This window comes from Pollicipes pollicipes, unplaced genomic scaffold, assembly GCF_011947565.3.
Source record: "Pollicipes pollicipes isolate AB1234 unplaced genomic scaffold, Ppol_2.1 Scaffold_4295;HRSCAF=5057_pilon_pilon_pilon, whole genome shotgun sequence".
Taxonomy (NCBI): domain Eukaryota; kingdom Metazoa; phylum Arthropoda; class Thecostraca; order Pollicipedomorpha; family Pollicipedidae; genus Pollicipes; species Pollicipes pollicipes.
The window spans coordinates 1,866,368-1,890,216 of NW_023596461.1; the positions used below are offsets into that span (position 1 = coordinate 1,866,368).

General features: G+C 62.4%; 2 protein-coding genes across 2 annotated transcripts; one reads left to right on the forward strand and one right to left on the reverse strand.

Moving 5' to 3' along the window:
* The first annotated feature begins 14,781 nt into the window (after nt 1-14,781).
* On the forward strand, nt 14,782-16,012 carry LOC119096517 (frizzled-1). The gene is made up of 2 exons (XM_037219425.1): nt 14,782-14,824; nt 15,392-16,012. Exons 1-2 carry the CDS (start codon nt 14,782-14,784, stop codon nt 15,946-15,948), a joined length of 600 nt encoding a protein of 199 aa, XP_037075320.1. The 3' UTR covers nt 15,949-16,012.
* Nucleotides 16,013-18,698: 2,686 nt separating this feature from the next.
* On the reverse strand, nt 18,699-21,584 carry LOC119097632 (histone-lysine N-methyltransferase SETD2). The gene is made up of 4 exons (XM_037220671.1): nt 21,455-21,584; nt 20,838-21,009; nt 19,433-19,558; nt 18,699-18,922 (listed from the first exon to the last, which is right to left on the reverse strand). Exons 2-4 carry the CDS (start codon nt 20,946-20,948, stop codon nt 18,704-18,706), a joined length of 456 nt encoding a protein of 151 aa, XP_037076566.1. The 5' UTR covers nt 20,949-21,009; nt 21,455-21,584; the 3' UTR covers nt 18,699-18,703.
* Nucleotides 21,585-23,849: the final 2,265 nt, after the last annotated feature.

Consider the following 23,849-nt stretch of genomic DNA (forward strand, 5'->3'; position numbering starts at 1 on the left):
ATACCTGTCCGCCGGTCCCCCTCGTCCCAGCAGCATACCTGTCCGCTGGTCCCCCTCGTCCCAGAAGCATACCTGTCCGTTGATCCCGCTCGTGCCAGCAGCACATCTGTCCACTGGTCACCATCGCCTCAGCAGCATACCTGTCCGCTGGTCCCCCTTGTCCCAACAGCACACCTGTCCACTGGTCACCATCGTCCCAGCTGCGCGCCTATCCACTGGTCCCCCTCGTCCCAGCAGCACACCTGTCCACTGGTCCCCCTCGTCCCAGCAGCACACCTGTCCACTGGTCCCCCTCGTCCCAGCAGCACACCTGTCTCCGCTGGTCTTCATCATCCCAGCAACACACCTGTCCGCTGGTCCCAGGAGTCGTCCGGAGTCGTTCCCGGTCCCAGAGGGCCGGCCAGCGTCATCGCTCCAGGCCGGAGGCCGGGGCCGTCCCTGCCAGCTCAGTACCCGTCCATCAGCCGGACTGCGGCGCCGCTCTGCTGGCGCTGGCATTTCCGGGAGCTGGAGGCGACATCCACTTGCAGCGCCTTCGCTGCCAGGTCCGCAGAAGTGATAACCATTCCACGGAATCGCGGCTGCGACCGTCCGTTTATCGTGCCCGTCCAGCGCAGATGATTGCAGTCTGCGGAGTCTGCGTGGGGAGTCTCGGTGGAGTCTGTGTGAAGAGTCTCGGTGGTGTCTGTGTGAAGAGTCTCGGTGGAGTCTGTGTGAAGAGTCTCGGCGGAGTCTATAGATGGAGTCTTGGTGGAGTCTGTGTGGGTGGTCTCGGCGGATCTGTGTGGATAGTCTCGACGCAGTCTATAGATGGAGTCTCGGTGGAGTCTGTGTGAGGAGTCTCGGCGGAGTCTGCGTGGGTAGTTTCGACGCAGTCTATAGAAGGAGTCTCGGCGGAGTTTGCGTGAGGAGTCTCGGTGGGGTCTGTGTGAAGAGTCTCGGCGGAAGTCTGCGTGAGGAGTCTCGGCGGAGTCTGTGTGGGCGGTCTCGGCGGATCTGTGTGGATAGTCTCGATGCAGTCTATAGATGGAGTCCCCGTGGAGTCTGCGTGAGGAGTCTCGACGCAGTCTATAGATGGAGTCTCGGCGGGAGTCTGTGTGAGGAGTCTCGGCGGAGTCTGCGTGGGTAGTCTCGACGCAGTCTATAGGTGGAGTCTCAGTGGAGTCTGCGTGAGGAGTCTCGGCGGCGTGTGTGTAGGGAGTCTCGGCGGGAGTCTGTGTGAGGAGTCTCGGCGGTGTCTGCGTGGGTAGTCTCGACACAGTCTATAGATGGAGTCTCAGCGGAGTCTGCGTGAGGAGTCTCGGCGGAGTCTGCGTGGGAAGTCTCGACGCAGTCTATAGAAGGAGTCTCGGCGAAGTTTGCGTGAGGAGTCTCGGCGGAGTCTGTGTAGGGAGTCTCGGCGGAGTCTGTGAGAGGAGTTTCAGCGGGAGTCGGTGTGAGGAGTCTGGGTGGGAGTCTGTATGAAATGTCCCGACGGAAGTCTGTGCGGGGGAGAGAGCCACGACTGAAGCTGTTCGTGGGAGCGTATGCCATTCGAAGCTGTGTGTTGTAGCCGAATGCATGACTTTGTTAAGAAAGATAATTTCCCAAATAAAACCTGTAGCTGCGTGCTTTTTTCACGCATCGCTACTTAAAGGCTGTGTGGAGACTGGAACAGGCATTGAGAGAGGAAAAAACGCCAGTATGTGGGACTGCAGATCCCTATCCGCCCTGGCACCATTGCTGCCAGCCGGGAATCCCACACATCAGCGTGGTGTTAACGATTTGTTTGACCGGACCGTCGAGCGAGCGCTCGAGAGGCTCCTGCGTTCACTGCCACTCCCGCCATTCGCGGGCGTCTTGGGATGCTGGCGCGCCGGAGTCGGCGGGCGTGGTCAACCGCTGAACCCTGCTGTATCCGGCCACTGTGGACACCCGCCGTCTCGTGACGAGTGGATCCGGCTGAGTGACACGCGGGCCGGACCCCGGCGAGCCCCGCTACGTCCGGCCGCGGTGGACACCCCGCCGTCTCGTGACGAGTGGGTCCGGCTGAGTGACACGCGGGCCGGGCCCCGGCGGACCCCGTCACATCCGGGCGCGGTGGACACCCCGCCGTCTCGTGGGTCCGGCTGTCTGGCGGACCGGGCCCCGGCGGACCCCGCTGAATCCGGCCGCGATGGACACCCGCCGTCTCGTGACGAGTGGGTCCGGCTGTCTCGCGGACCAGACCCCGGCGGACCCGGCTGCATCCGGCCGCGGTAGACACCCGCCGTCTCGTGACGAGTGGGTCCGGATGTTTCGCGGACCGGACCCCACCGGACCCCGTCACATCCGGCCGCGGTGGACACCCCGCCGTCTCGTGGGTCCGGCTGTCTCGCGGCCGGGTCGGGCGCGGCGGTATGGACTGCCAGCGTCACCGATGTGGGGCAGCTGCGGGCGACGACACGCGACTCTGACCGCCGCGTCGAACCGCCACGGACGCGGCGGCCACGCGGGCGGGCTGTGGCTGGACCGCGCTGGCACTGGTGTCAATGTGTGCACCGTGCGGCGTGCATGCGTCACGCTTCTGAGTCATGCATCCTGCCGGTTAGCGCGACTTTGCAGGTCCTCGCGCGTGATTTACATGCCTGAGCGACGCTGCACGGCTGACGCCGGGCTGTAACGTGGCGGCGCAGTGGCGTAACGAACAATGGTCGCAAGGTGTGGCGGCGGTGACTGCGTGGGCGGACGTGTGAGAACTGGACATGTGACCCAACATTGGCCGCGTGATGAGCGGGCGGGACATAAAGATCAAACGTGCATTAGCAAGCTATCGACTGGATGAAAGTCGACGATGATGCCCACCGAAATGGCGATGAAAAATGATCGGATGGTGGAATGTGGACAGGGTGAATTCCGAAAGCGCTTAAGATCGGAATGAGAAATGGGATGGAACCACGTAAATGAAATTTGAAATGGGCATGGAAAATTATGGAACTGGATGATGATGGCGGGATAAACATCGAGGAGAATGATGATCGCCAGGAAAACAATTATCGAACAACAAAATATCCGAGAATCACGCTCGACAGAGACGCATATCAACAAGTTGAAATGAAATACTCGTTTGTCTGGTATGCTAATGATCGAAAGGGAATATAATGAAATGAAGGCGTTTGGCACGGGCACCACTGCCAGGATAAATGTCGTAACATAAAGTGCAAGTGACAGCCGTCAGCCACATGGCAGAGATAAATTCATTGTGACACGATCCCAGCCTAATCTCGAAGAGCTGGTGGATCCATCTGCAATGGCATACCCCCAAGACGGCTAGAACTACAGAGCTTGTCTCTCATACTTGCTTTCAGTTCATTTGACCGGTGTTTAGATTAACTTATTCCTTATCTGTAACCTTATCCAATCCAGCTTGAAGTACGTACCCTAGACTAAGCCTGTGCAGCTGTCACGTCTCGCGCCGGCCGTAGACGTCGGCTCGATCGCCGCGTTGCGGGAAATGAGGTACAGAACGCCGAATCCAGTTAAGAAAGCTCGCCCGTTGGTAGCAGCCACAGTAGCAACGGCACGCTTCCGCTCCCGGAGCTCGTAAAGCCGCCTGAAAGCCAGACGTGGGTGTACCCTGCTGACGTCACTTTCGCCGAAGCCGTGACAGCCGGCGTCTCGCCGCCCGGCCACGCCGCTCAGTACGCACCGGCGGCGCGGATGGACCTGGCGGGCCTCAGGCCGGGCCTGGCTGCCTCCATTACTGATGCGATACGATAACCGCAGCTGTCGCACGACAGCGCGGTCGCGGCCGGGCCCATGGAGGGTGACGACTGCGATGACGTCACGACCGGCCTTCAACGCACGCCGTAACTGCCAGCTCGCGCCGGTCATTACGATGGGTTTCGGCGATCAGCGTACGTGCAAAACGCCGTTCACACTCAATCATGAGCCAGCGCCCGCGACGTTGGAGGAGAGAAACCTGCATGGCGACCCAGCGCTGGCAGCTGCTCAGCGCCGTCGTCTGCAGGAGCGCCAGGACGCCCATGGTCGGTACGGTGCCAGCTGCAGGCGTGCCTCAGTGACACCGCTGGCCGGCTGGCTGGCCGGGCCGCAGCCGGCCAGCCGGACCAGACCGGCGCCCGGCCGTCGGGCCGGCCGTCCCGGTGCCGCAGCCCCGGCGGCCCGCCCCAGCCCTGGGCGCATTCCGCGCCTCCCGCCGCGCCAGGGGTCGCCGGGTCGTGCCTCGCCGCCGCCCTATCGTCAGTGGTGCTCATCTCACGCGGCGGCGGGTCCGGGGGCTGGCCCTTGCCTCGGAATCGTGCCATTCCGTGCGTTCCTCCGCCCGCGTCTCGCTCCTAATGAGGCGGTATCACGCTGTACATCCCGGGCGTTTTGCGTTGGTTGGCGGGTAAACGAACGAGCCGTCGGCTCCCGCCTTTTTTAGCCGACACGTGACCGTACCACGTGGTGGGCCGGCGAGCACAAGTTCCTATAAAGAGAAGCCCGGCGACGCCAGGCTACGTGCGCGGGCACCATTCATTGACCGGACTTTTGCAAGTGGCGTACGGCAACGCCGCTCGTGCGTGCCGCCGGACTTCTCCGCACGCCATGACTCCCAACAGTGTTCTCCGCGGTTGAGAGCCGAAGCCGGTCTTGCTTTACCCAAAACGGGCGCATACCGAGCTGCCAGAAGTGACGAGGCACGCTCAGCCGCCGGGCACCGAGCCTGCAGCGCGCCCGGCGCGCCTTCCTGCCGGTCACGTGACACCGCTGGCCGTGCCCGGTCATCTTCACGGCGCAGGAAGCTGCGGCGCGCTGAGCTGCCCGCCCGGCGGCTGCGCGGCGGCGCGGCGACCGACCGCGTCCGGCCGGCGGCCTCGTGGCAGGCGCCGGCGGCGAGCCCGCTGCAGATGGAAGGCCGCGAGCGCGGCGTAGAGCGTGGGATGACCACCAGCGGCGGCTGCGGCCACTGCCCTGCCGCCTGTCTGGAGATACCGGACACGCTGTGGTCGCCAGCTGCAGAGCCGTGCTCCGGCGCAGTGTCTGCGGATGGACGCTAACCACCATTGGAGCCTCTAAAGATTTGATGAGGTGACGAGAAAAGCCGGCACCAGAGATGTCCCGAAAACCTATAGAATAAGATCTCTATATACAATTTGAACATATTACATCATTCGTGTTTTTGATGATATGAGGTGACCATGCCCAGTTGTGAGATACCGCGAGACCACAGGGAAGGAAGACGACGGTCCCCCTCCAAATATCCAAATATATAAAAACTCCACTCATGACTATACATACGTATATATGTGTACATATAACTATATGTATATATGCGTACCTTTTCTGAAGTCACCAGCACCCTCCATGCGGCTCAGACAGAATAGGGGCACGGCAGCCGGCACCGGTGTTCTTTTTACGTGCACTGCCTCAAAGATGTCCGTTCTCATTTTGCTGGTCAGTGCCTGGTCTTTTAGCTGGTTTTCGTGAGTGTTTTTCGAACTAAACATGTATGCGATGCAACATCGGATGGTACTTTATCTAACATTGTCCGAAAGGGCGATAGATACAGGATAAAGCCTGGTAAATGCACCATGGTGTACAGTTCGTTTAAGTCCTGCTAATCAGCCTGTACCATTCAAATGATTTTGCAGAGCTCTAGGAACAGAACTATATTTTATGCGTAGAGTGGAAATTTTGCACTATGCTTGATTCTGTTTTACAAAAATGGCATTATCCGCTAAAGTCATACATTTTCAATATTGCATAGTTTTAGTTGTGGATGTTTCGATCGTTGAATGGCCCACCAATAATTTTTTCTACTCATGCATTTTTTTCTGCGTCTTCATATGTAGGCTGCAACGTACTCGGTGGTTGTTAAGATATCTCTCTTCTGAAAATAATTTTCTATTACGTTAGGAATATTATGCAATGTTGGCTTTGATGCGGGCCCAAGGAAAGGCGAGTACCTCTACTCTAAGAACTGCGTATTGATGTTACTTTGGTTATGGCAACCTGTTAGTCCATTAGCGCTTCAACCGAAGACAAAATACCAAGGTGACAATATTTCAGGCGTTTTGAGATTGTTAAGATTAGGAAACTGATGGTTGCAACTTGGAGCTCAAGCTGTCCTCTCCTTCCAGGAGGAATAAGCTTGCAAAACTTCTTGGCAGACACAATCCGTTTAACCAGGATCGTTGTTTGCAGGAAGCCGTCTACATGCCATACATAGCCACATGTTGATTGCCTTTCCCTTGGCTTAGGCTCTCCCAGCATTTAGGCAAGATCAACACAAATCGTCAAAAACATCAAGAACACAAAGCTGTGCTTTTAGGGAGGTCTGGTCTTTGCTTTCCTCGCTGCCCCAACTAAGATGCCAAAATTGAAATATGGAAAGTTCTGGGGATGCGAAGCTTTGCCGATCCGAATAATTGTGTGCGAAGATTTGTACACATGGATTTGCGATCAGTAGATGCGCGTGCAAAGGTTTGTTTACGACGTTTTATGGATAAATAGCTGCTATATGAATATTTGCGTACGAAGTCACGTAGGAAAAAAATGCGAAACGAAGCCCTGTCCACTCATTGGTTCCCTGCGATAACCGGACGGTGTTGTTGCATCTGTGAAGCGTGCTATCCCCGTACAAGTAATCTCAGTTACCTGTGATTACCAGCTGGGATCACGGCTGTGCGGAAGCTGGAGTGTTACACGCGATGGCCCGTGGAGAAAGCATAGATCCGACATTGGGACAGCTGGGGAATGAGCTCTCGGGTCGAGTCCACGTGACGTCACTGTCCATATATGGGACGCCGCTCTCCGAAACTACCTTCTCCCGGGCATCTAATGTCGAGGAGGTCACCGAGTCTTCCCAGCCGTGCGTCCTGGATCGGCTCCGGGCATGGCTCACACCACTGGATAATGCATTTGGTGGGGAGGGTGCAGGAACGCGTGACTAGCCAGCATCCGCGCACTCGATGTGTTTTGTGACATGTGGCTGATGGGGGCACAGTAACTCATAAGGCAAATGACCTCGCGACACCCGGACTACGCGGCGGCGTGGCCGACTCGGCACGGCCATCATATATCTGACCAGCCTGACCCGAACACCCAGCACTCGTGCCCGTGGTGCACGGCAGCTGTAGCCGGGGAGGCGCCGCGCGCCGCGCCGTTAAGCTGTGCAGGTGGGGCGGTGCACGTGCAGACATCGCTCTGGCTCCCGTGCAAACCAAGACGTCCGTGTTTAGAAACGATGACACGCCAGTTGCGCGCGTCCGCAGGCGGCGCGCAATTATGCATTAACTGTTGTTGATCGTGGTTTTTGCGGGCATTGATGCGTTGTGCTGGGCGATGGTAATGGCGGCTCCGTGCAAGAACGAGATTGTGGGGCATGACCGGTGAAACGTCGGGTCAAACGAGGAGGAATGACGTACCAGCGGCGGTATCTGACTCCCTTCCTGTTTTTCTTTGTTACACCCTATGATTGCTGATTGTTCGTTCACCCGTTGTCTCTTTTCTTCGCATTGCATTCCTTTCTCCTGTTCACCACTTCCGGTATCCCTCTCCGGCAAGAATCGGCGCTCTGCGCCTGTCGGACCCACTACAGCTGCGACACACCGTCCAGTGGAGCTAGGTCGGAGTCTCCCAAACGTCAGTACAGTCCACATCCGAAACCCCTCTAAACGGCTGAGCATGAACGAGTGGCGGCTGAGCTGAATGAAATGGCAGCGGGGCTCAGTAACAGCGGCGCCAGAGCCAGCGCCAGCAGCTGCTGATGTCTTCCCCAGGGCCGTCCAGGCATGACCTTCCCAGGTCCGTCCGGTGGTGATCTCCGTCAGCTCCAGTCAGTCGTGACCTCCCCAGCTCCGTCCAGGCATGGTCTCCCCAGCCCCGTCCAGGCATGACCTCCCCAGCTCCGTCCAGGCATGACCTCCTTCAGCTCTAGACAGTCGTGACCTCCTTGTGTCGGCGCGGACAGCAACGGCCTGCGACTGGCCGGGTTATGGGCGTCTAATGATGACGAGGCTGCAGCTGGCGGTCTTCTTGCTGCCAAACGCTGACCCCGGCACTAAAGTCTCAGAAGTGGAGAGCTTCGTGATGCCGGCACTGGAAGTGGCATTCGTGAGATCGTGTTTGTCAGCTGCTCAAACGACCACGAACAAACACGACCGCCCAAGGGCTGTAGTTTCCCATTCAGTAGGAGGTGGGCAAGGGGGGGGGGGGCGGGGCGGGCGGGAGAGACCTCACTCCCACAACTTTGGGAGGAAAATATGTCAAATCCGTTGAGCCGTTTTGGGGTGTTTTAGGTGTACGTGTAGCCATTTTCCCTGGTCGACGCCCAATGCATTTTGCGAAACTTCACCCGCGGTCACCCTCTCAGCCATTCCGAAACCGGCGGTCCCGAACCGACAGACATCTGAAAAATTCCGCAACAACGTGCAGATGGGATTACCTGACCAGTTTCACCGATGCATGAGTATTTTTGTCTCGTGTCAGCCATCTATTCGTGAGACCTCACCGGATACCGGTACGACCCGGTGTGCACGCGAGAGATGTCTGGTGGGCTCCGGAGGGGCGACAGAGAAGTTCCTCCACTGACGGACAGACCAGTCGCGCAGGACGCACCCGGCCAGCGCCCCATCTGGTACTCTGCATTCCTGCCTTGCTGCTGGGACCCAGGGCAGCCCAGCAACTGCTTCCTCATGTCTGTTGCTTTCTCTCCCCATCCTTTTCTCGCAATGAAAGCGCAATGTTGAGGCACATTATGCACGTGTTTTCCGTCATTGGGTGACCACGTTTTAATCTAGTAAGAAATCCTACATAATTTATCGGCAAACGTCCGCTGAGTCAATGCATGCTTGAGGGCCACGTGATCACACGGCGCGACCTAAAATCGCAAACGTTCGCGTTTTGTGGATAATCCGTAGGTGCGTTACCTTGCCCGTCAGCGGCCTTGTGCCTTCCACATGTTCGCACGTGACGTCCGGGCTGAACTGCCCGGCCCGTCTGTGTTGTGCCCTGTCCTGCCCTATCAGTACTCGTTCTGCCGCCTGTTTTTCACCAGCGCCACTTGCTCTAACATGGTGAGAGCCGCGCGGTGGCCGGGCACGTGGCGACCGTTCTGTCCCGCGGTTCCCTGGTGGCGCAGACGGTGCGGCGGTGGGTGGCGCCAGCGCGGCCGGCGCGGCGCGGCGTGCCCCAGCTGCCGCCGCGTCCGCCGGCGCGCCGACAGAGCTGGGCGTGGCCGCTACTAACGCGTCACGAGACCGCGGCGGATTGCTGAGGGGCAGTCTGACCCTGGCCGGATTGTGAGCACGTGCAGAGTGCGGCGCCGCGCCGGGCCAGCCCTCTGAAGCTGCCGCCGCGCCGTATCAGCCCTCTGAAGCCGCCGCCGCGCCGGACCAGCCCTCTGAAGCCGCCGCCGCGCCGGACCAGCCCTCTGAAGCCGCCGCCGGCCCTCTGAAGCCGCCGCCGCGCCGGACCAGCCCTCTGAAGCCGCCGCCGCGCCGGGCCAGCCCTCTGAAGCTGCCGCCGCGCCGTATCAGCCCTCTGAAGCCGCCGCCGCGCCGGACCGGCCCTCTGAAGCCGCCGCCGCGCCGGACCAGCCCTCTGAAGCCGCCGCCGGCCCTCTGAAGCCGCCGCCGCGCCGGACCAGCCCTCTGAAGCCGCCGCCGCGCCGGGCCAGCCCTCTGAAGCCGCCGCCGCGCCGGGCCAGCCCTCTGAAGCCGCCGCCGCGCCGGGCCAGCCCTCTGAAGCCGCCGGCGGGCGAGCAGCCGGCGCGCCTGTGTCACTCGGCCCATGCGCTTCGGCCGCCGGCCTGTTTACGTGAACATCGGACTTGGGACGAAACTGGGACTTGAGAGCGGTCCGCGGCTGGCCTCTCACGTGGCCGGGGTAGTCGCCAACGCTAAACAACAGCTGTGCGATGATGTGCGCCGCACGTCCTGAAAAGAGCCGCCGCCAGTGTGGCGCCCGCAAGGGTTGCTGACCTGTCGCCTTTCCAACATCAGCATGGCACGTTGCACCTTCCCATCTTACCACATCCAGGCTTCAGCATGCATCCTCGGCTCCTCGCGACGCCCCGTTTGTCCGGGGTAAGCTGCATGCACCGGCCATGAGAGGGCTTAAACGCCTCTGATGGGGTACCGTCCGAGCGCCGAGTACTTACTCCATATTGGGTTCCTGCGCGGGCTAAGTCTCCTCGGAGGACTCCCGGCTGCATGCAGTTTCGCCCCCCAGAGCTGGGGCGAATCCGCTCCCCTCCGTACCACAGCCCTGAAGTGATCACGAATGACTGAAAGAGATCTTGTCCAAACGAAACATAACACCCTGACATATAAGGTTCGCCAATGACCGTGCCGCTGGCAGCCAGCGATGAGGGTGGTAGTCGTGGACGCGTGATCGGGAGTTTCTGGTTGGCACGGGCCCATGTCGCTACATGTGGCCAGAACATGACGACAGAAAGTATATGCTACAGTTGTTTATTATTTTACGGCCATTTTTTCATCGGCTGTACTATAGTAGACTGCGGGGACAAAGCACGCTAAGCACGAGCAGACCTCGAATGATGCAATCGTCAATGATGAACATGTTCTTCCACCCTAAAAGTATGTGCGCGTGGCTCAAGGCCTCCCAGACGTCAAGTGTGACGTCTGCGAGTTATCTTCGCTTCCACCGACCGGGGTATGCTCTCCACACCCGGCAGTCTGTGTGATCGGGGTACCCTCTCCACACTGGGCAATCTATGTGACCTGGGTGTGCTCTCCACACTCGGCAGTCTGTGTGACCGGGGTACCCTCCTCCACACTCGGCAGTCTGTGTGACCGGGGTGTGCTCTCCACACTCGGCAGTCTGTGTGGATGGGGTTTGCTCAGCAGTCTGTGTGACCGGGGTGTGCTCTCCACACTCGGCAGTCTGTGTGGATGGGGTATGCTCAGCAGTCTGTGTGACCGGAGTGTGCTCCCCACAATGGGCAGTCTGTGTGACCGTGGTATGCTCTCCACACCGGGCAGTGTGTGTGACGGGAGTGTGCTCTCCACACTCGGCAGTCTGTGTGACCGGGGTATGCTTCCTACACTGGACACAACGCTTGTCCTCCATTCCCGCGTTTCGCCTTGCTCGTTTGAATCCTCTCCGACGGCAACCATACTAGGATCGCAAGGCCTCTGGCGGGCTGCAAGACATAAAAGGCTGTGCCGGGCGACCGGGGCGCGCTGACATGCGGTGTCGAGCTACATACGGCTTGCTTCTCGTGATTCAGTGCCCAGGGCCCATGAGGTCAGCTTTGAAAGGTTTGGACTGTCTTATCTCACATGAGATTGCTGGTTCACCTAACGGAATACACGAAGCATAAACTAGATCAAGTGCGTACAGGGCGACTTTGATCCGGATTTAATCGATGTCGATCCTTATTTCTGTCCAGAATCTACACCAGAGGCAGGCTGTTGATATGAACGGAGCGGTTTTGCGTAGCAAGGTATTCAATCTCACTCCAACAGATAAATCTTCTGAGGATGACGTACGTGCTGATGGTGCGGGTGGGGCGCGGCGCGGCGGGCGAGCGCCGGCGTCCGCCCGACCCCGTTCACGACTGGAGGCTTCATCCCGCGGCGTCGGCCCGGCCGCCGTGTAATGGCAGAGCCCGACGCGCCAGTGCCTGCACGCGATAGCCCCGATTGTAATTAACGGCCGAGTGTGTAACGAGCAGCCGGGCGGCGGTGAGAAACCGCCGTCGGCGGCCGCCGGCTGTCAGCCTCTGGAACGTGGCGCGAGACGCCCGGCGGACGGCGGCGCAGGGGAGACTGCGGCGCAGGGGAGACGGCGGCGCTTGAGAGACGGCGGCGCAGGGGAGACGGCGGGGCTTGGGAGACGGCGGCGCTTGGGAGACGGCGGCGCAGGGGAGACGGCGGCGCGGGGGAGACGGCGGCGCGGGGGAGACGGCGGCGCAGGGGAGACGGCGGCGCTTGGGGGACGGCGGCGCGGGGGAGACGGCGGCGCGGGGGAGACGGGGCATCCGGGAGACGGGGGCATCCGGGAGACAGCAGCGCCCGAGACACGGTGGCGCCCGGGAAAACAGCGGAGGGAGACGGCAGCAAAGGGGAAACGACGGTTCCCGGGGGACGGTGGCGCCCGGGAGACGACGCCGCAAGGGAGACGGCGGCGCCCGGGAGACGGCGGCGCTCGAGAGACGGCGGCGCAGGGGAGACGGCAGCGCAGGGGAGACGGTGGCGCGGGGGAGACGGCGGCGCCCGGGGGACGGCGGCACCGACCCGTCTTTCGTCATTTCGCCGGCAACGCCGGACCGTAGACGGATGCCTTCATATGAGCCGCAAGCACGCCACTGTGCCGACCTCGTCTCTGGGCGAGCCGCTCGCCTAGTGACGAGGGTGACCGGGTCAGTGCTCAGCCTTGGACGTGAGTGACGTGGCTGACCCACTGCGAGTGGGACTTGAACTGGTCCGCGGGCGCTCCTCGCATGCACAGCACGGCGGGTTTCGCCACGCGGCTCACTAACCCGGCGGCCGGTTTTGGTGGCGTTGGCGGTGGGCCCGGCCGCGATGCGCATGCTCCGCTGCAGGCCGGGCATGACGGCAGCCGGACTCGCCGTCAGTCTGCCGGTTAATATTCATCACACGGCGCTGTCGTCATTACCGATGAGCTATCGCCAGTGGGCTGAAAGATCCGAATGATTGGACTAATTGAGGTTTGGGTTATCGGTTTTAACCGCAGCCTGGCGTGCGGTTAACGCCAGCCGCCGTTATCCTCAACTGAATCGCTAGGACACCTCGAGAAACCCCACCCTCAATCTGATAACTACACTCGGCGGCTGGGTCGATTCCATTTGGTGAAGCATTTCAAAGGTCTGTAGGGATTTGGCGCCTCATTAGGCGCTGTGAAGGCCAGTTAGGTTCCGATTCAGGAGGGAGGGACAGGCCGCCGGCGGCGCCGCTGGCGGCCGCGGACGGGCGCATGGCGCCGGTCGGCGCGCGTGCGGGCGGGGCCTTTGATCTGCCGCGCCCAGACTCCGGCTGCAGGACAGGCGGCGCCGCGGGCAGATGAAAGAAGCCGGCGCCCGCGGCTGCTTCAGAAGTGGGGCGGGGGGAGAGGGAGGGAGTCGGTATCCGCCAGCGACCGGACGCCGCGGGCGGGCAGGCCTTCGCAGCCCAGCCCCTTATGTTTGTATCGCCGACCAAGGGTGACCTTCAGACGGCGGGTCGCGGATTCGTGCCGTAGTACGGTTGACCTGAAGACGCAGCCGCCATCTTCGGTGTGTTTATGGATCAGTCGCGCCGTCCTCGAACCGGCAGGGGGACCGCGAGTTCGGACGGCACACCACTTCTGACGTGGCAAACTCGGGTCCCTGGCGTTCTGCTCGTTCCAGCGCGCCGCGACTGCCGCCGCCACGGTCGTCACCGCTGAGTAAAAGCTCGAGCCGACTGCGCACCGCAACATGCAACTGAGGTGGCCGACGAAAACTAGCCGGCAATTAGCCGCCTGTGAGGGATAATTATCCGCCGGCTGCGGCAACATAATACTCTTCACCGCCGGCGTGGCGTGGCGGGGTCAGTGACCCGCGGCGGTCGCAGACGGCGAGAATGCGGCCGGCGGCGCTGCTTGGGGCCGTCCCTGCCGCCAATCACAGCCGGGCCTAAGGATAGGGGTGCCGACCACCAGCCAGCCAATGGCAAGAAGTATGCGACGGGCTGGGCATTGGTAACGTGTTTTCAAAGCGGGTGGGGGGGGGGGGGGAGGCAAGCCAGTTGTGATCATTGTTGATGGCCTATCGCTTGTTCACTATGCATAATGTAGTATATCATCGGGACAAGACCCCAGAAAGACAATGGAGGTTCCGTGACTTATGACGTCACGTGACGTGACGTACCATTTTTCAACAGCAGAGGCGCGGACGATTGCCGGCGTCGTCCTCAGTGCCTTTGTTTATCCTCAGAGGAACGCTGCCCATGCCACCCGTCCGCCATAAGCTGTCTCAGTGTTTGACCAAAACATAAACCAATCTTCAAACCCACCAAAGCTGGAAAACCCTGCATGATCTGGAGAAATCTGGTCTCTAGCCCCCCCCCCCCCCCCCTGGTGGATCTTATGAAACCCTGATCACGGACATGAGCACGGACGCGGAAACATAACGATCGCATAAACGATCACGCTTAGAGAGCCATTGATGTGGCCCAGCTGGTGTAACGGATGCCGTAACGGCGCTCTATGGGGCCGTCTTCAATGGCGGCGTGCTCAAGTGGGTGCGATTTCAAGAGCGGCTGGTATGACCGCTACGATCCCTGCCACATCACGCTCTCCACCCATATAAGTGGAGCCGCGTCGAGCGGAAAGATAACTGTTCGGCGGCCGATCAGATCCCCTTCGGTGCAGGCGGAATGCACCGTTGCTGGCGGCGCGATCGCCACATGCTACAGCTGATCATTGGCATGGCTGCTTGGGATCACCGCGATACGCAGCCCATGCAACGAACCTCATGGATACCAGCGCCTAATTACCATAGCCTTGTGGCCGTTATCCCCGCTAAGTCGGGGTGTGCGGTCGGCGTCAGGGGCGCTCGTGCGAGGCCGGCTGCACGTGAGGGTGGCCGCCGGCCACCGGCGCCGTCTCAGGCGGTCCCGGCTGTGACCAGGCCGGTCCGCGGTCCCTGGCCGGTCCGCGGTCCCTCGGTCGGTCCGCGGTCCTCGGCCGCCGACCGCGCCGACCGGGCGCGCCAGAGGACGCCGCGAGGTCAGGCCGGGTCAGCCGAGGCGTGACCCGGGCCGGCCGCGGCCGCGGCCCGCAGCGGCGCGTCCGGTGATACCCTTCGCGATGGGAGCAGACTTTCCTGTAACGGTGACGGGCGATGTGGCCCGTGGGTGGACGGACCGCTGTCGCCTCGCGTGAGGCGCCTGGCGTGCCGTTTAGATGTTTGTGGACTACATTTGGTAGTGTTGTGCATGCTTTGTCTTGTAAGTATTGTTTAATTTTCTGTGCAATTTGCTTTCCAGATTCTATCCTTCGGGCTGCCATGCGATTTTATGTTAAAAAAGTTCGGTGTCTTTTTAATCGACTTCGCCACGGCCCCACAAAAACCCAGGCTGAAAAGCTGCAGAGGGTTAAAAGCGGGCTTGTTTCATACGCCCGAAAGTAGATCAATTTTACTGCTGTTAGGTACCAAAATCTGTATCAGTTTTCACCATACATAGCCTTACTTGGCTCGTCCAAGCAGTCCGAGGAGCCACCTCCGTGAAGCACGTGTGTGGCCTTGGTTTCCCGTGCCAGGTGCCCGGGACGTGTACGGTGACAAACACGTGACGTCCAGCCCGTGTGGGTGGGCGGGCATCACTAGCGGCCCCTCTGCACGGAGTCCCGGTCCGCCAGGTCAGCCTGCCGCATCGACTCTAAGCATCCCCTGACCGCCCGCCTCCGTCGCCGGCAGGTGACGTGCTGAGTGGCGTCTGTTACGTCGGCGTCTGGAACATGCCGGCCCTGCGCGGCTTCGTGCTGGCGCCGCTGGTCGTCTACCTGGCGCTGGGCACCGTCTTCCTGCTGGCCGGCTTCGTCTCCCTCTTCAAGATCCGCACCATCATGAAGCACGACGGCACGCGCACCGACAAGCTGGAGAAGCTGATGATCCGCATCGGCGTCTTCTCGGTGCTGTACACGCTGCCGGCCACGCTGGTGATCGCCTGCTTGTTCTACGAGCAGGCGTTCCACGACCTGTGGACGCTCGGCTGGCAGGAGCAGCACTGCGGCCCGCGCTCAAAGTACGCCATCCCGTGCCCGCCGCGCGCTGCCGCCGGGCCGCGGCCGCAGCCGCGCTTCGCGTTCTTCCTGGTCAAGTACGTGATGCTGCTGATCGTCGGCATCACGTCCGGCTTCTGGGTGTGGTCGCGCAAGACGTTGCAGACGTGGGGCCGGCTGTGCGGCCGCGACCAGGCAACGCCCGCCTACCTGGGGCCGGACGGCCGCCCTGTCCGGCCGGGCCGAGTCTGAGCCGGCTGTGCGGCCGCGACCAGGCAACGCCCGCCTACCTGGGGCCGGACGGCCGCCCTGTCCGGCCGGGCCGAGTCTGAGCCGGCTGTGCGGCCGCGCGCAGCGCCGCCTAGGGCCGGCGGCCGCCCGTCCGGACGGCCGATGGGCGGCTGGGCGGCGCGCGACCAGGCAACACCCGCCTACCTGGGGCCGGACGGCCGCCCTGTCCGGCCGGCCAGGAGGGCTGCGGCCGGACAGCAGCGCCCGCCTCCTGGCCAGGCCGCCCGGGCCGGCGGGACAGGGTGGTAGGAGACGGCCGGCCGGACCGGCCGGGAAGTGGCGAAGACCGGGACAGCGCCGCGGGTCCCACCGAGCCCTGCCGCCGCTCGGACCGCGGCGGGATGGACGGCGGCCAGAGACTAGCGCCGCTGCTGAGGGCGCTGGCGTGCTGTGCGTGCAGGGGTGCTGTGCGGCGATGCACCTGAGTGACATTGTATGGCTGAGCTCCTGTCGCGCGTGTTCAGGACCTCGTGGCGGCGGGCGCCGGCTGTACGTGGTGTGCGACGTCTCCGTGCCGCCCGGCCAGCCTGTGGCAGAGCCAGCCGGGGCACGCGAGGCCAGTGCCGCCCTCTCGCGGACACCGCGGCCAGTTGGGACGGCCAGGCTCGTTGGGTGTCGCGCTGGAGGATTTGGCGACAGTCTGTGATGTGGATGACTCGCGACTATGGAATGCCGAGCGTTTTAATGTTCCTTGATGCGACACGGCCGCTTATTGTGCGCGCGCCCTCGTGTTTTGCAGTGGCCTCCCCCGGCCGAATCTCATCAGCTCAATGACCCATGCCAGTGGTCCGGTCGGGATGAGCGCAGCCTGTGATGAGATCCTCGGGCAACAGGAATGTTTTCACGGACTCGCCAGTGTGACGCGAAACATACGCGAGCGTGGGAGCGTCCGGACGCCAATAAAGGAGCCCGGATACGACCGTCGGGCTACTGACACTTGGTTGTCTGAGCAGAACTAGCGAGAGGAGCTAGCTTTGGCGTTAGAGCACCACCGCGCCACCGCGCGCCCCGTTGCTATGGCCCAACCGACAGGGCCGTCAGTTCACCCCACGCTCCCTGCACAGGTCCGTAAGGCGACACAACCAAACCACGCTGCACGGATGTCGGGACGACGCGCCGTCGCGCACGAGCGGCTTCCCGGGCGGGTCAGACGAGGTCGTGGCGCCTTTGATTTATTGTACTGAATAATTCAACACTGCTGCCGGCTCGGGAATACAACAGTAACAGTCTCGCGCACCGTGCACGGGGATAGCACCGCGTCGGTGACGCAGCGGCCGTCGCTTACGCCACCGCCGACACGAGGGACATATCGGCAGAACCGAGCCGCGCTCCTCCGCCAGCGACGCCTGCCATCCCTGGAGGAGCCCACCTGACTTTCTCGCATTCGCTGTCCCGATATGTCGCTACTATGTACACGTTACAAAAGTAGATATCTTACAGGTACGCCACGAACAAAATCGGCCACTTGACATTAGGATGGTGGAGTCTGCTGGCGGCGGCCAGGCTTTCTGGAGCGGCCAGCACAGACTGATGAAACAACGAGCTCCACTCAGCACTCAGGAACTCGTGGTCTGGGTTACCTACCTGCCTGACGAACGGCACCTCATCACACGACGTGCCAGACTCACATCACGTGGCCAGCGACGACCCAAAAACGACCAGTCAACTACTCCCGCGTTATGAGGATATTGCGGTCGTTCCCTTGCAGCTGAGACACCAGGTGGGGGTGTTTTTTTTGTACAGGTCACGATCGGGTCACGTGGTGGCCGAGATCAAGCGGGCCGGCCGTCGTCGCCAGCCGGCGTCACGGCGTGAGGGCCCCGCCCCGCTGCAGGCCAGTCGGACAGCGCCGACCCGGCTGAACTAATCCGCGTCCAACACGCCACTGAACGCAGCCGGCCGCCCCGGCCTGTGCCCGATCGAGGGCAGGGGGCAGAGATAGCGCGAACCACGCAGGCCTGTCCGTTTCGGGGAGTTGTCAGCGCAGTGGCGGGTGGTTCGGTTCCTCGCTATACATCGAAGTGACAGGGGGGGGGAGGGGGCGGGTGACAAAGGACGCACCCAATCTCAGCTGGACCATCTCCAACATTGCCAAACGACGTCAGGCGCTTATAGGTCGCCGGCTATCGCCTAAACTCAGGCGAAAGCGGTGCCCCAGGTTTGTGGCGGTTTGCGGCTGCTTTACATTGCAAGGTGTATCACACATGACAGTTTGAGGAAGGTCGCTGGAAGGTCACTTCCTGCCCGGCGTGACTGAAAGGTGCTGTCCTCACCGTTCGGTTACCTGAGTCGGGTTCTAAGCGCCTGTTCCGCCAACGGAACTCCTCCGGCGTCCAATTCCACGCGCTATTGCACACCCGGGAGTCCTGCCCTGGTGCCGGTGAACACTCAGACCCGCGCGTCGCCGCGAGGGCCGCCGCTGCAGCCCGCCCCCCGAGCGCTGGGGCCGGGCTCCCCGTCCGGCCCAGCCGCACCCGACGCCGGTCGATCACCACGAGCGCGAGGCCGCGAGACGACGACACGGCACGCCACAGCCCGGCCGCCGCCGGCGCCCCGCCCGGCCGGTGCCGCCCGCCGCTCGACCGCGGCGCCGGCAGCGAGGCTCAGCCGCCGGACCGGGACGGCTGCGGTCCGGGCGGCGGCGACACGACGCGCCACAGTCCGACGCGCCGTCGGGCGGCTCGGCCCTGCTGTGACGTCACAGCCCGACGTCCCCTCAGGCGGCGTCTTCGGCGGGCGGCTCGGCCGAGCCGGCGGTCCGAGCGCCGCCAAACTCCGCCTCGTCCGGCAGCGGCTCCTGGCCGTACACCTCGCCGTAGCGGCTCATGTACTTGCGCACGTAGTAGCGCGCCTTGTGCTTCACCGGCTCGCTCGGCAGCAGCTCCTCCACCTTCTTCACGTTGCGAAGCTCCTTCAGCAGCACGTGGTGCGTCAGCTGCAATAGGAACATTGGCGACGTCAGCAGGCTCTAGAGACGGTGACCCGCTATAGCCGCCGCTGCAGAGCGACGTGAGTGCTGGGCTGAGTGCCGGCTGCAGCGGAGCGGACGCCGCTGATCTCACAGAACCACTGGCGGACAGCGCGCCCGCCAGACGGCCTTCGCCGCCGCCTGTTCGGCGACCGGGCCCGAGCAGCCCCGCAGACACAGGCTCAGCACGACCACAGGCCAACAACACGACAGTGATCTCCCGTCTACAGGCTTTTTTTACAAACCTCCGCTATCGGGTAAGGGCGCGGCAAAACGGGGGGGGGGGGGGGGAAGGGGCTCTCAGCGCTCCACACGTAAACCGGTTCGCTGCCACCAGCAGTGCGGACACACTATATGTTGTCACGGCTGCGGGCCAGCGGCCGGCGCGGTCGGAGCGCCACGTCGGACGGCGTCTGCCGACCAGCACCGCCGCCGGCCGTCGGCAGCCCGACGCGTCGCCGCCGGCCGCCTGCCCACCTTCTTCGCCAGGTGCTTGAAGTCGTCGGTGGACGTGATGCGGCCCTGCTTGCAGGTCGGCTTGAGGTAGTTGTTCAGCACGGAGACCACGACCGCCGACATGTGCACCAGGAACTTGTCCTTGATCTGCAACGGTAGCACGCACCACGCGGTGACCCGATCTGCCGTCCGAACAGGGCGCACCGCGGCCGGGTCCGGAGCCCCGTACACCATGAGCAGGGCCCATTCAACCAAGTCCATTGCTGCTTCCCTATCGCTTGCGCGGATCGCCCTTACTGGCGCCGACGATCAGACGATTTAGTTGTCAGGCACCACGAACAGGACTCGGGGGTCGACGGTTTGAGATGAAGAAATAAACCGCTTATTCTGCAGGTTTGCCCAAATTAGACGTAATTCCCACACACACGCAAAGGTACGAGCAATCCCGACAGCTACCAGCCGATAAGGCAGTCGAGAGGATGAAAAGACTACAGTCTGAGCACAGAGCAGGTTTTTCCTGGACGGGACGGAGCGCAGTGATGGAGACCTATCACGACCGCTCAGCCGGGCGCGCTGCATGTCACGGTCGGCTGCCAAAGAGCAGCCACCGTCCGTCTCAGCTCATGCCGATCCGGTTAGGACACGGCGCAGAACACGACGGCCAGGCGGGCCTCCACACCGCCGGCCAGCCACGCGACGGCCGACAAAACACCAGGCGAAGAAAGGTTCGCTGGTAATAGCTCGCCCACAAGGCACTCGGTTCTAGTTCCCACCACGCATGATGCTGTCGAAAAGATACCCATCCCGCAACCGTGAAGTACGCCCCACACTTCCCAGAAGCTTCCAGTTTGCGGGTTTGGCAAACTATGGGTACTTACATAGAACAGGTAACGGGTTGGGATTTGGTTTTGGGAAAATTACGAGCATAAGTACGGGTTCGGGTAAGTAGGTTACAAAGTAGTGGGTAGATGCCTCAAGAAACACAGCACGTTGCTTGTTCTTCTGTGTTTCTTTAAGGCATGATTAGCTCAATTCACAATGCGTTTGCAATCGCCAATGTAAAAAGTTTAAATTTGGGCGTAAATTTTCCTGCACCCTTTCCTCTTTAAAACTTGAGTGCTCCCAAAGTACATAGGGTGGGTAACGCGTGGGTACAGGTGATCAGGGATGGGCAGCGGGTGAATATTGGGCAAAGCATCGCGGGTAGCGGGTGGATTGGTCGATATCATTTGATCTGCGAAAGCCTCTCCTTCCATGCCGCGAGAAAGAACAGCAAACCCCACTGACCCCCATCTGGGCCGGTGTGTGGGCTGGCGGCGGCATCGGAACGTGACCGGATGTCGTCGCCGCGCGCCCGGCATCTCCGGCCGGACGCGCCGCCCGCGGCGAGCCCCTCCCCTCCCTCCCTCCCGGCAGCGGGGCTGACCTTCTTGACGCCCTCGGAGCTGGTGTCGGCCGCGGCCGTGGTCGGCCTGACCCGGGCCGGCGCCGCCGCCGACGAGGATGACCCGGCCGACGGCGCCCGCTTCGGGTCCATCTTACGCCTCTTGGCGGCGGCCGCCTCAGCCTCGGCCTCGGCACGGCGCCGCTCGCGGGCCCTGGGGTCAGGTCAGGGTGACGTGAGGGCTCCGGCTCGACGCCGCTCGCTGGCCCTGAGGTCAGGTCAGGGTCACGTGAGAGCTCCGGCTTGGCGCCGCTCGCTGGCCCTGAGGGCAGGTCAGCGTCACGCGACAGTCTTGGTGCGGCGCCGCTCGCGGCCACGAGACCTAACCTCGAGCAGCACACAGCGGTACCACGTGACCTCCACGATATCGTCTTTAAACTCAGCTTGCAGCGCCGCACCGCCCCCTACCCTCCACTTACGCGCGCTTCTGGTGGCGCCGCCCAATGACTCCCGCATTATCTTAGATTGTGGCTCCTCCCATGGTCCCCGCCTGCTCCCGGTACCGGGTGGCACCCCCCCCCCCTCCCCCCACTCCCGTTCGCTCCTGGTGCCCCGCCCCCAACTCCCGTCCGCTCCTGGTGCGCCCCCCTCCAACTCACGCCTGCTCCTGGTGGCGCTGCAGCGCCTGCTCCTTGGCCTTGAAGCGGCGGATGGCCTGCTCGCGGATGTGGCGCACCTCGTCGGTGGGCGAACGCGCCGCGCCCTGCTGCTGGCGGCGCCTGTGCTTGCGCAGCAGGCGCTCACACTCGCGCTCGCGGCGGCGCTCGCGGCGCGCGTCGGCGCGCTCCTGGCGGCGCTGGCAGCGCGCCTCTTCGCGGCTCGGCTCGGGCGGCGGCTGCGGGGAGAGGGCGGTGCTGAGTCACGACGTCGGGCGGCCACGGTATCACGCGGCCGGGCGACAGCGTCAGGCTGGGTGGCAGGCGGGCACAGCAGCCGTCTCAGCCCCCAGCTGATGACGGTGCTGTTCCACTCCGATGAAACGCTCTGTGATACATGTGATCAAAACTGGCATGCCCAGCAAGGGCTGGCGCATGCATAATGCTTCGTGGCGGCACGCTGGTAGTCATCGCTTTTATTTAAGCTCGATTTACACAGATTTAAGCTCGGTGTTGTGTCCGAACTGTTAGTTGAACAACGCCAATGAACCAATGCACGAATGAGTGTGTAGAACATGCGACACATAACCCTCATTGGCACATGACCCAGCGCGTCGGCCGAGTCGGCCGTCCGCGCGGCCGGCGGGGCGCAACTCACGCTGGGCGGCCGCTCGCGGAGCGGGTCGAGGCGGCGGCGGCGGCCGGCCTCCATGCGGCGCACCCAGTCCTCGCGAATCTCGCCCTCCTCCAGCTCCTCGTCCTCGTCGGCGGTGAGGCGCGGCGGCGGCGGCGGCTCCGGCACGCGGCTCGCCCGCTCCTGCCGGCGCCGGACAGCCAGCGGCTCAGACCAGCGAGAGCGGCAGCGACGGCGGCTCAGACCAGCGAGAGCGGCGGCGACGGCGACTCAGACCAGCGGGAGTGGCGGCTGATGGCGGCTAAGACTAGCCGCAGGGGCGGTTTCAAACGCAGGCGCGCATGTAGTAGGCCACCAGAGTCGCGAGGGCTTCGAACACAAGTCAAGCTATGCAGCAGTCAGCGCCCTAAGGAGGCTCCACAAACAAGTCAAACTATTGAGCTCCACCGATTCCAGCAATGCCCACAGTGACCGTGCGCCGATAGCCACACGAAGTCAGCACATTTCGTCTTACACAGTGATCCCGGAGTGATTCAGCTCCAACGGCTGTGCTCAGTTTGGACGGCAACATCGCGCTGTCCGTACGGGACACTATATCCACCGGGCCAGAAATGTACCCCGTCCATGCCGAGCGGCGGTCCCCCGGGCCGTCGACACCACACCGGCTGTGAGGGGCCAACAGTCGCGGTTCTGCCCGGCACCATGGCCGGCCCAGCCCGCGCACCTGGCTAGTGGAGCTGCTGGAGCTGGAGCAGCCCGAGCCGGAGCTGGAGCTGGACGAGCTGGACGAGCTGGAGCTGGAGTCGGACGCAGCCGGCGAGCCGCCCGTCGGCGGGTCGGCCACTGTCGTCGAGTCGGGGTAGGCCGGTGGCTCCCAGCGCGACTCGAACGTCACCTGGCGAGCGGGCCGGAGACGGCCGACAGGTGAGGGCGCGCCGCTCCGGCGCCGGCGTCGGACGGTGCACACCGCGGCGCTCGGACGGCCGCACCACGCGGCGGTGCCGGTCAGCCAGGCCCTCCCAATCGCGTGGGGGAGCGGGACGGGTCGAGCGACGCATTCGGCAGCACGTCGGACGTCAAGTCGTGAGAACCGAGCTCAGATCTAGCGAGGTGCGTGCGGATTTCGCTAACCCAAGTCGCAGCTGCAGATATTAGTGAAAGACGTTGTCCGATGATGCCAACTGCAATACAACTAACGGAAAACGACTGCGTCGTAATGCGCCACCTGGTGACGCCAACCCTCACAAGAACGCGGCGATGGACCTCTCGTGAAACTAATATATTTGATCAGGTTAATAGGAGGTAGATAGTGTAAATGAAGATGGTAGCAAGCATAGTCGTGTGTGCCCGATGGCAGTAACTTTTGTCATACCCTGCATTCCTAAAAATGTGACTGGCCCCTGCATCTCGTCAGATGAAACCCCATCTGCCATCATTATTACATCCCTAATCACACAAACATGAAGCTGGGCAACTTAAGTAAAGACTCTTGACGCTTGGAGCCACTGATAAACAGAAGCCGTCCACCAAACCATTCAGTAGATGGTCTGTACGTCCGGCGTGCGAATGACAAACAGCACATAGCCTGGGTCCCGCTCCCCGGCAGCAGCGGCACCAGCGGCGGGCGGGAGCCGACCTGGTGGTAGTAGTAGACGCGGCCGGCGTCGTCGGTCGCCTGGCGCCAGTTGGCCGGCAGCCGGACGCTGGGCTCGGGCGGCGGCGGCGGCGGCCGCGCCGGCTCGCGCCGCGCCGGCTCCGGCTCCT

Coding starts and splice junctions, on each gene's coding strand:
- LOC119097632 (XM_037220671.1), bottom strand. CDS start 20,948: ATGGACCCGAAGCGGGCGCCGTCGGCCGGGTCATCCTCGTCGGCGGCG. Junction 19,559..20,837: donor GCTCCGAGGGCGTCAAGAAG/GTCAGCCCCGCT, acceptor CTACCGTTGCAG/ATCAAGGACAAGTTCCTGGT. Junction 18,923..19,432: donor TCAAGCACCTGGCGAAGAAG/GTGGGCAGGCGG, acceptor TTCCTATTGCAG/CTGACGCACCACGTGCTGCT.
- LOC119096517 (XM_037219425.1), top strand. CDS start 14,782: ATGGGAGCAGACTTTCCTGTAACGGTGACGGGCGATGTGGCCC. Junction 14,825..15,391: donor GGTGACGGGCGATGTGGCCC/GTGGGTGGACGG, acceptor CGTCGCCGGCAG/GTGACGTGCTGAGTGGCGTC.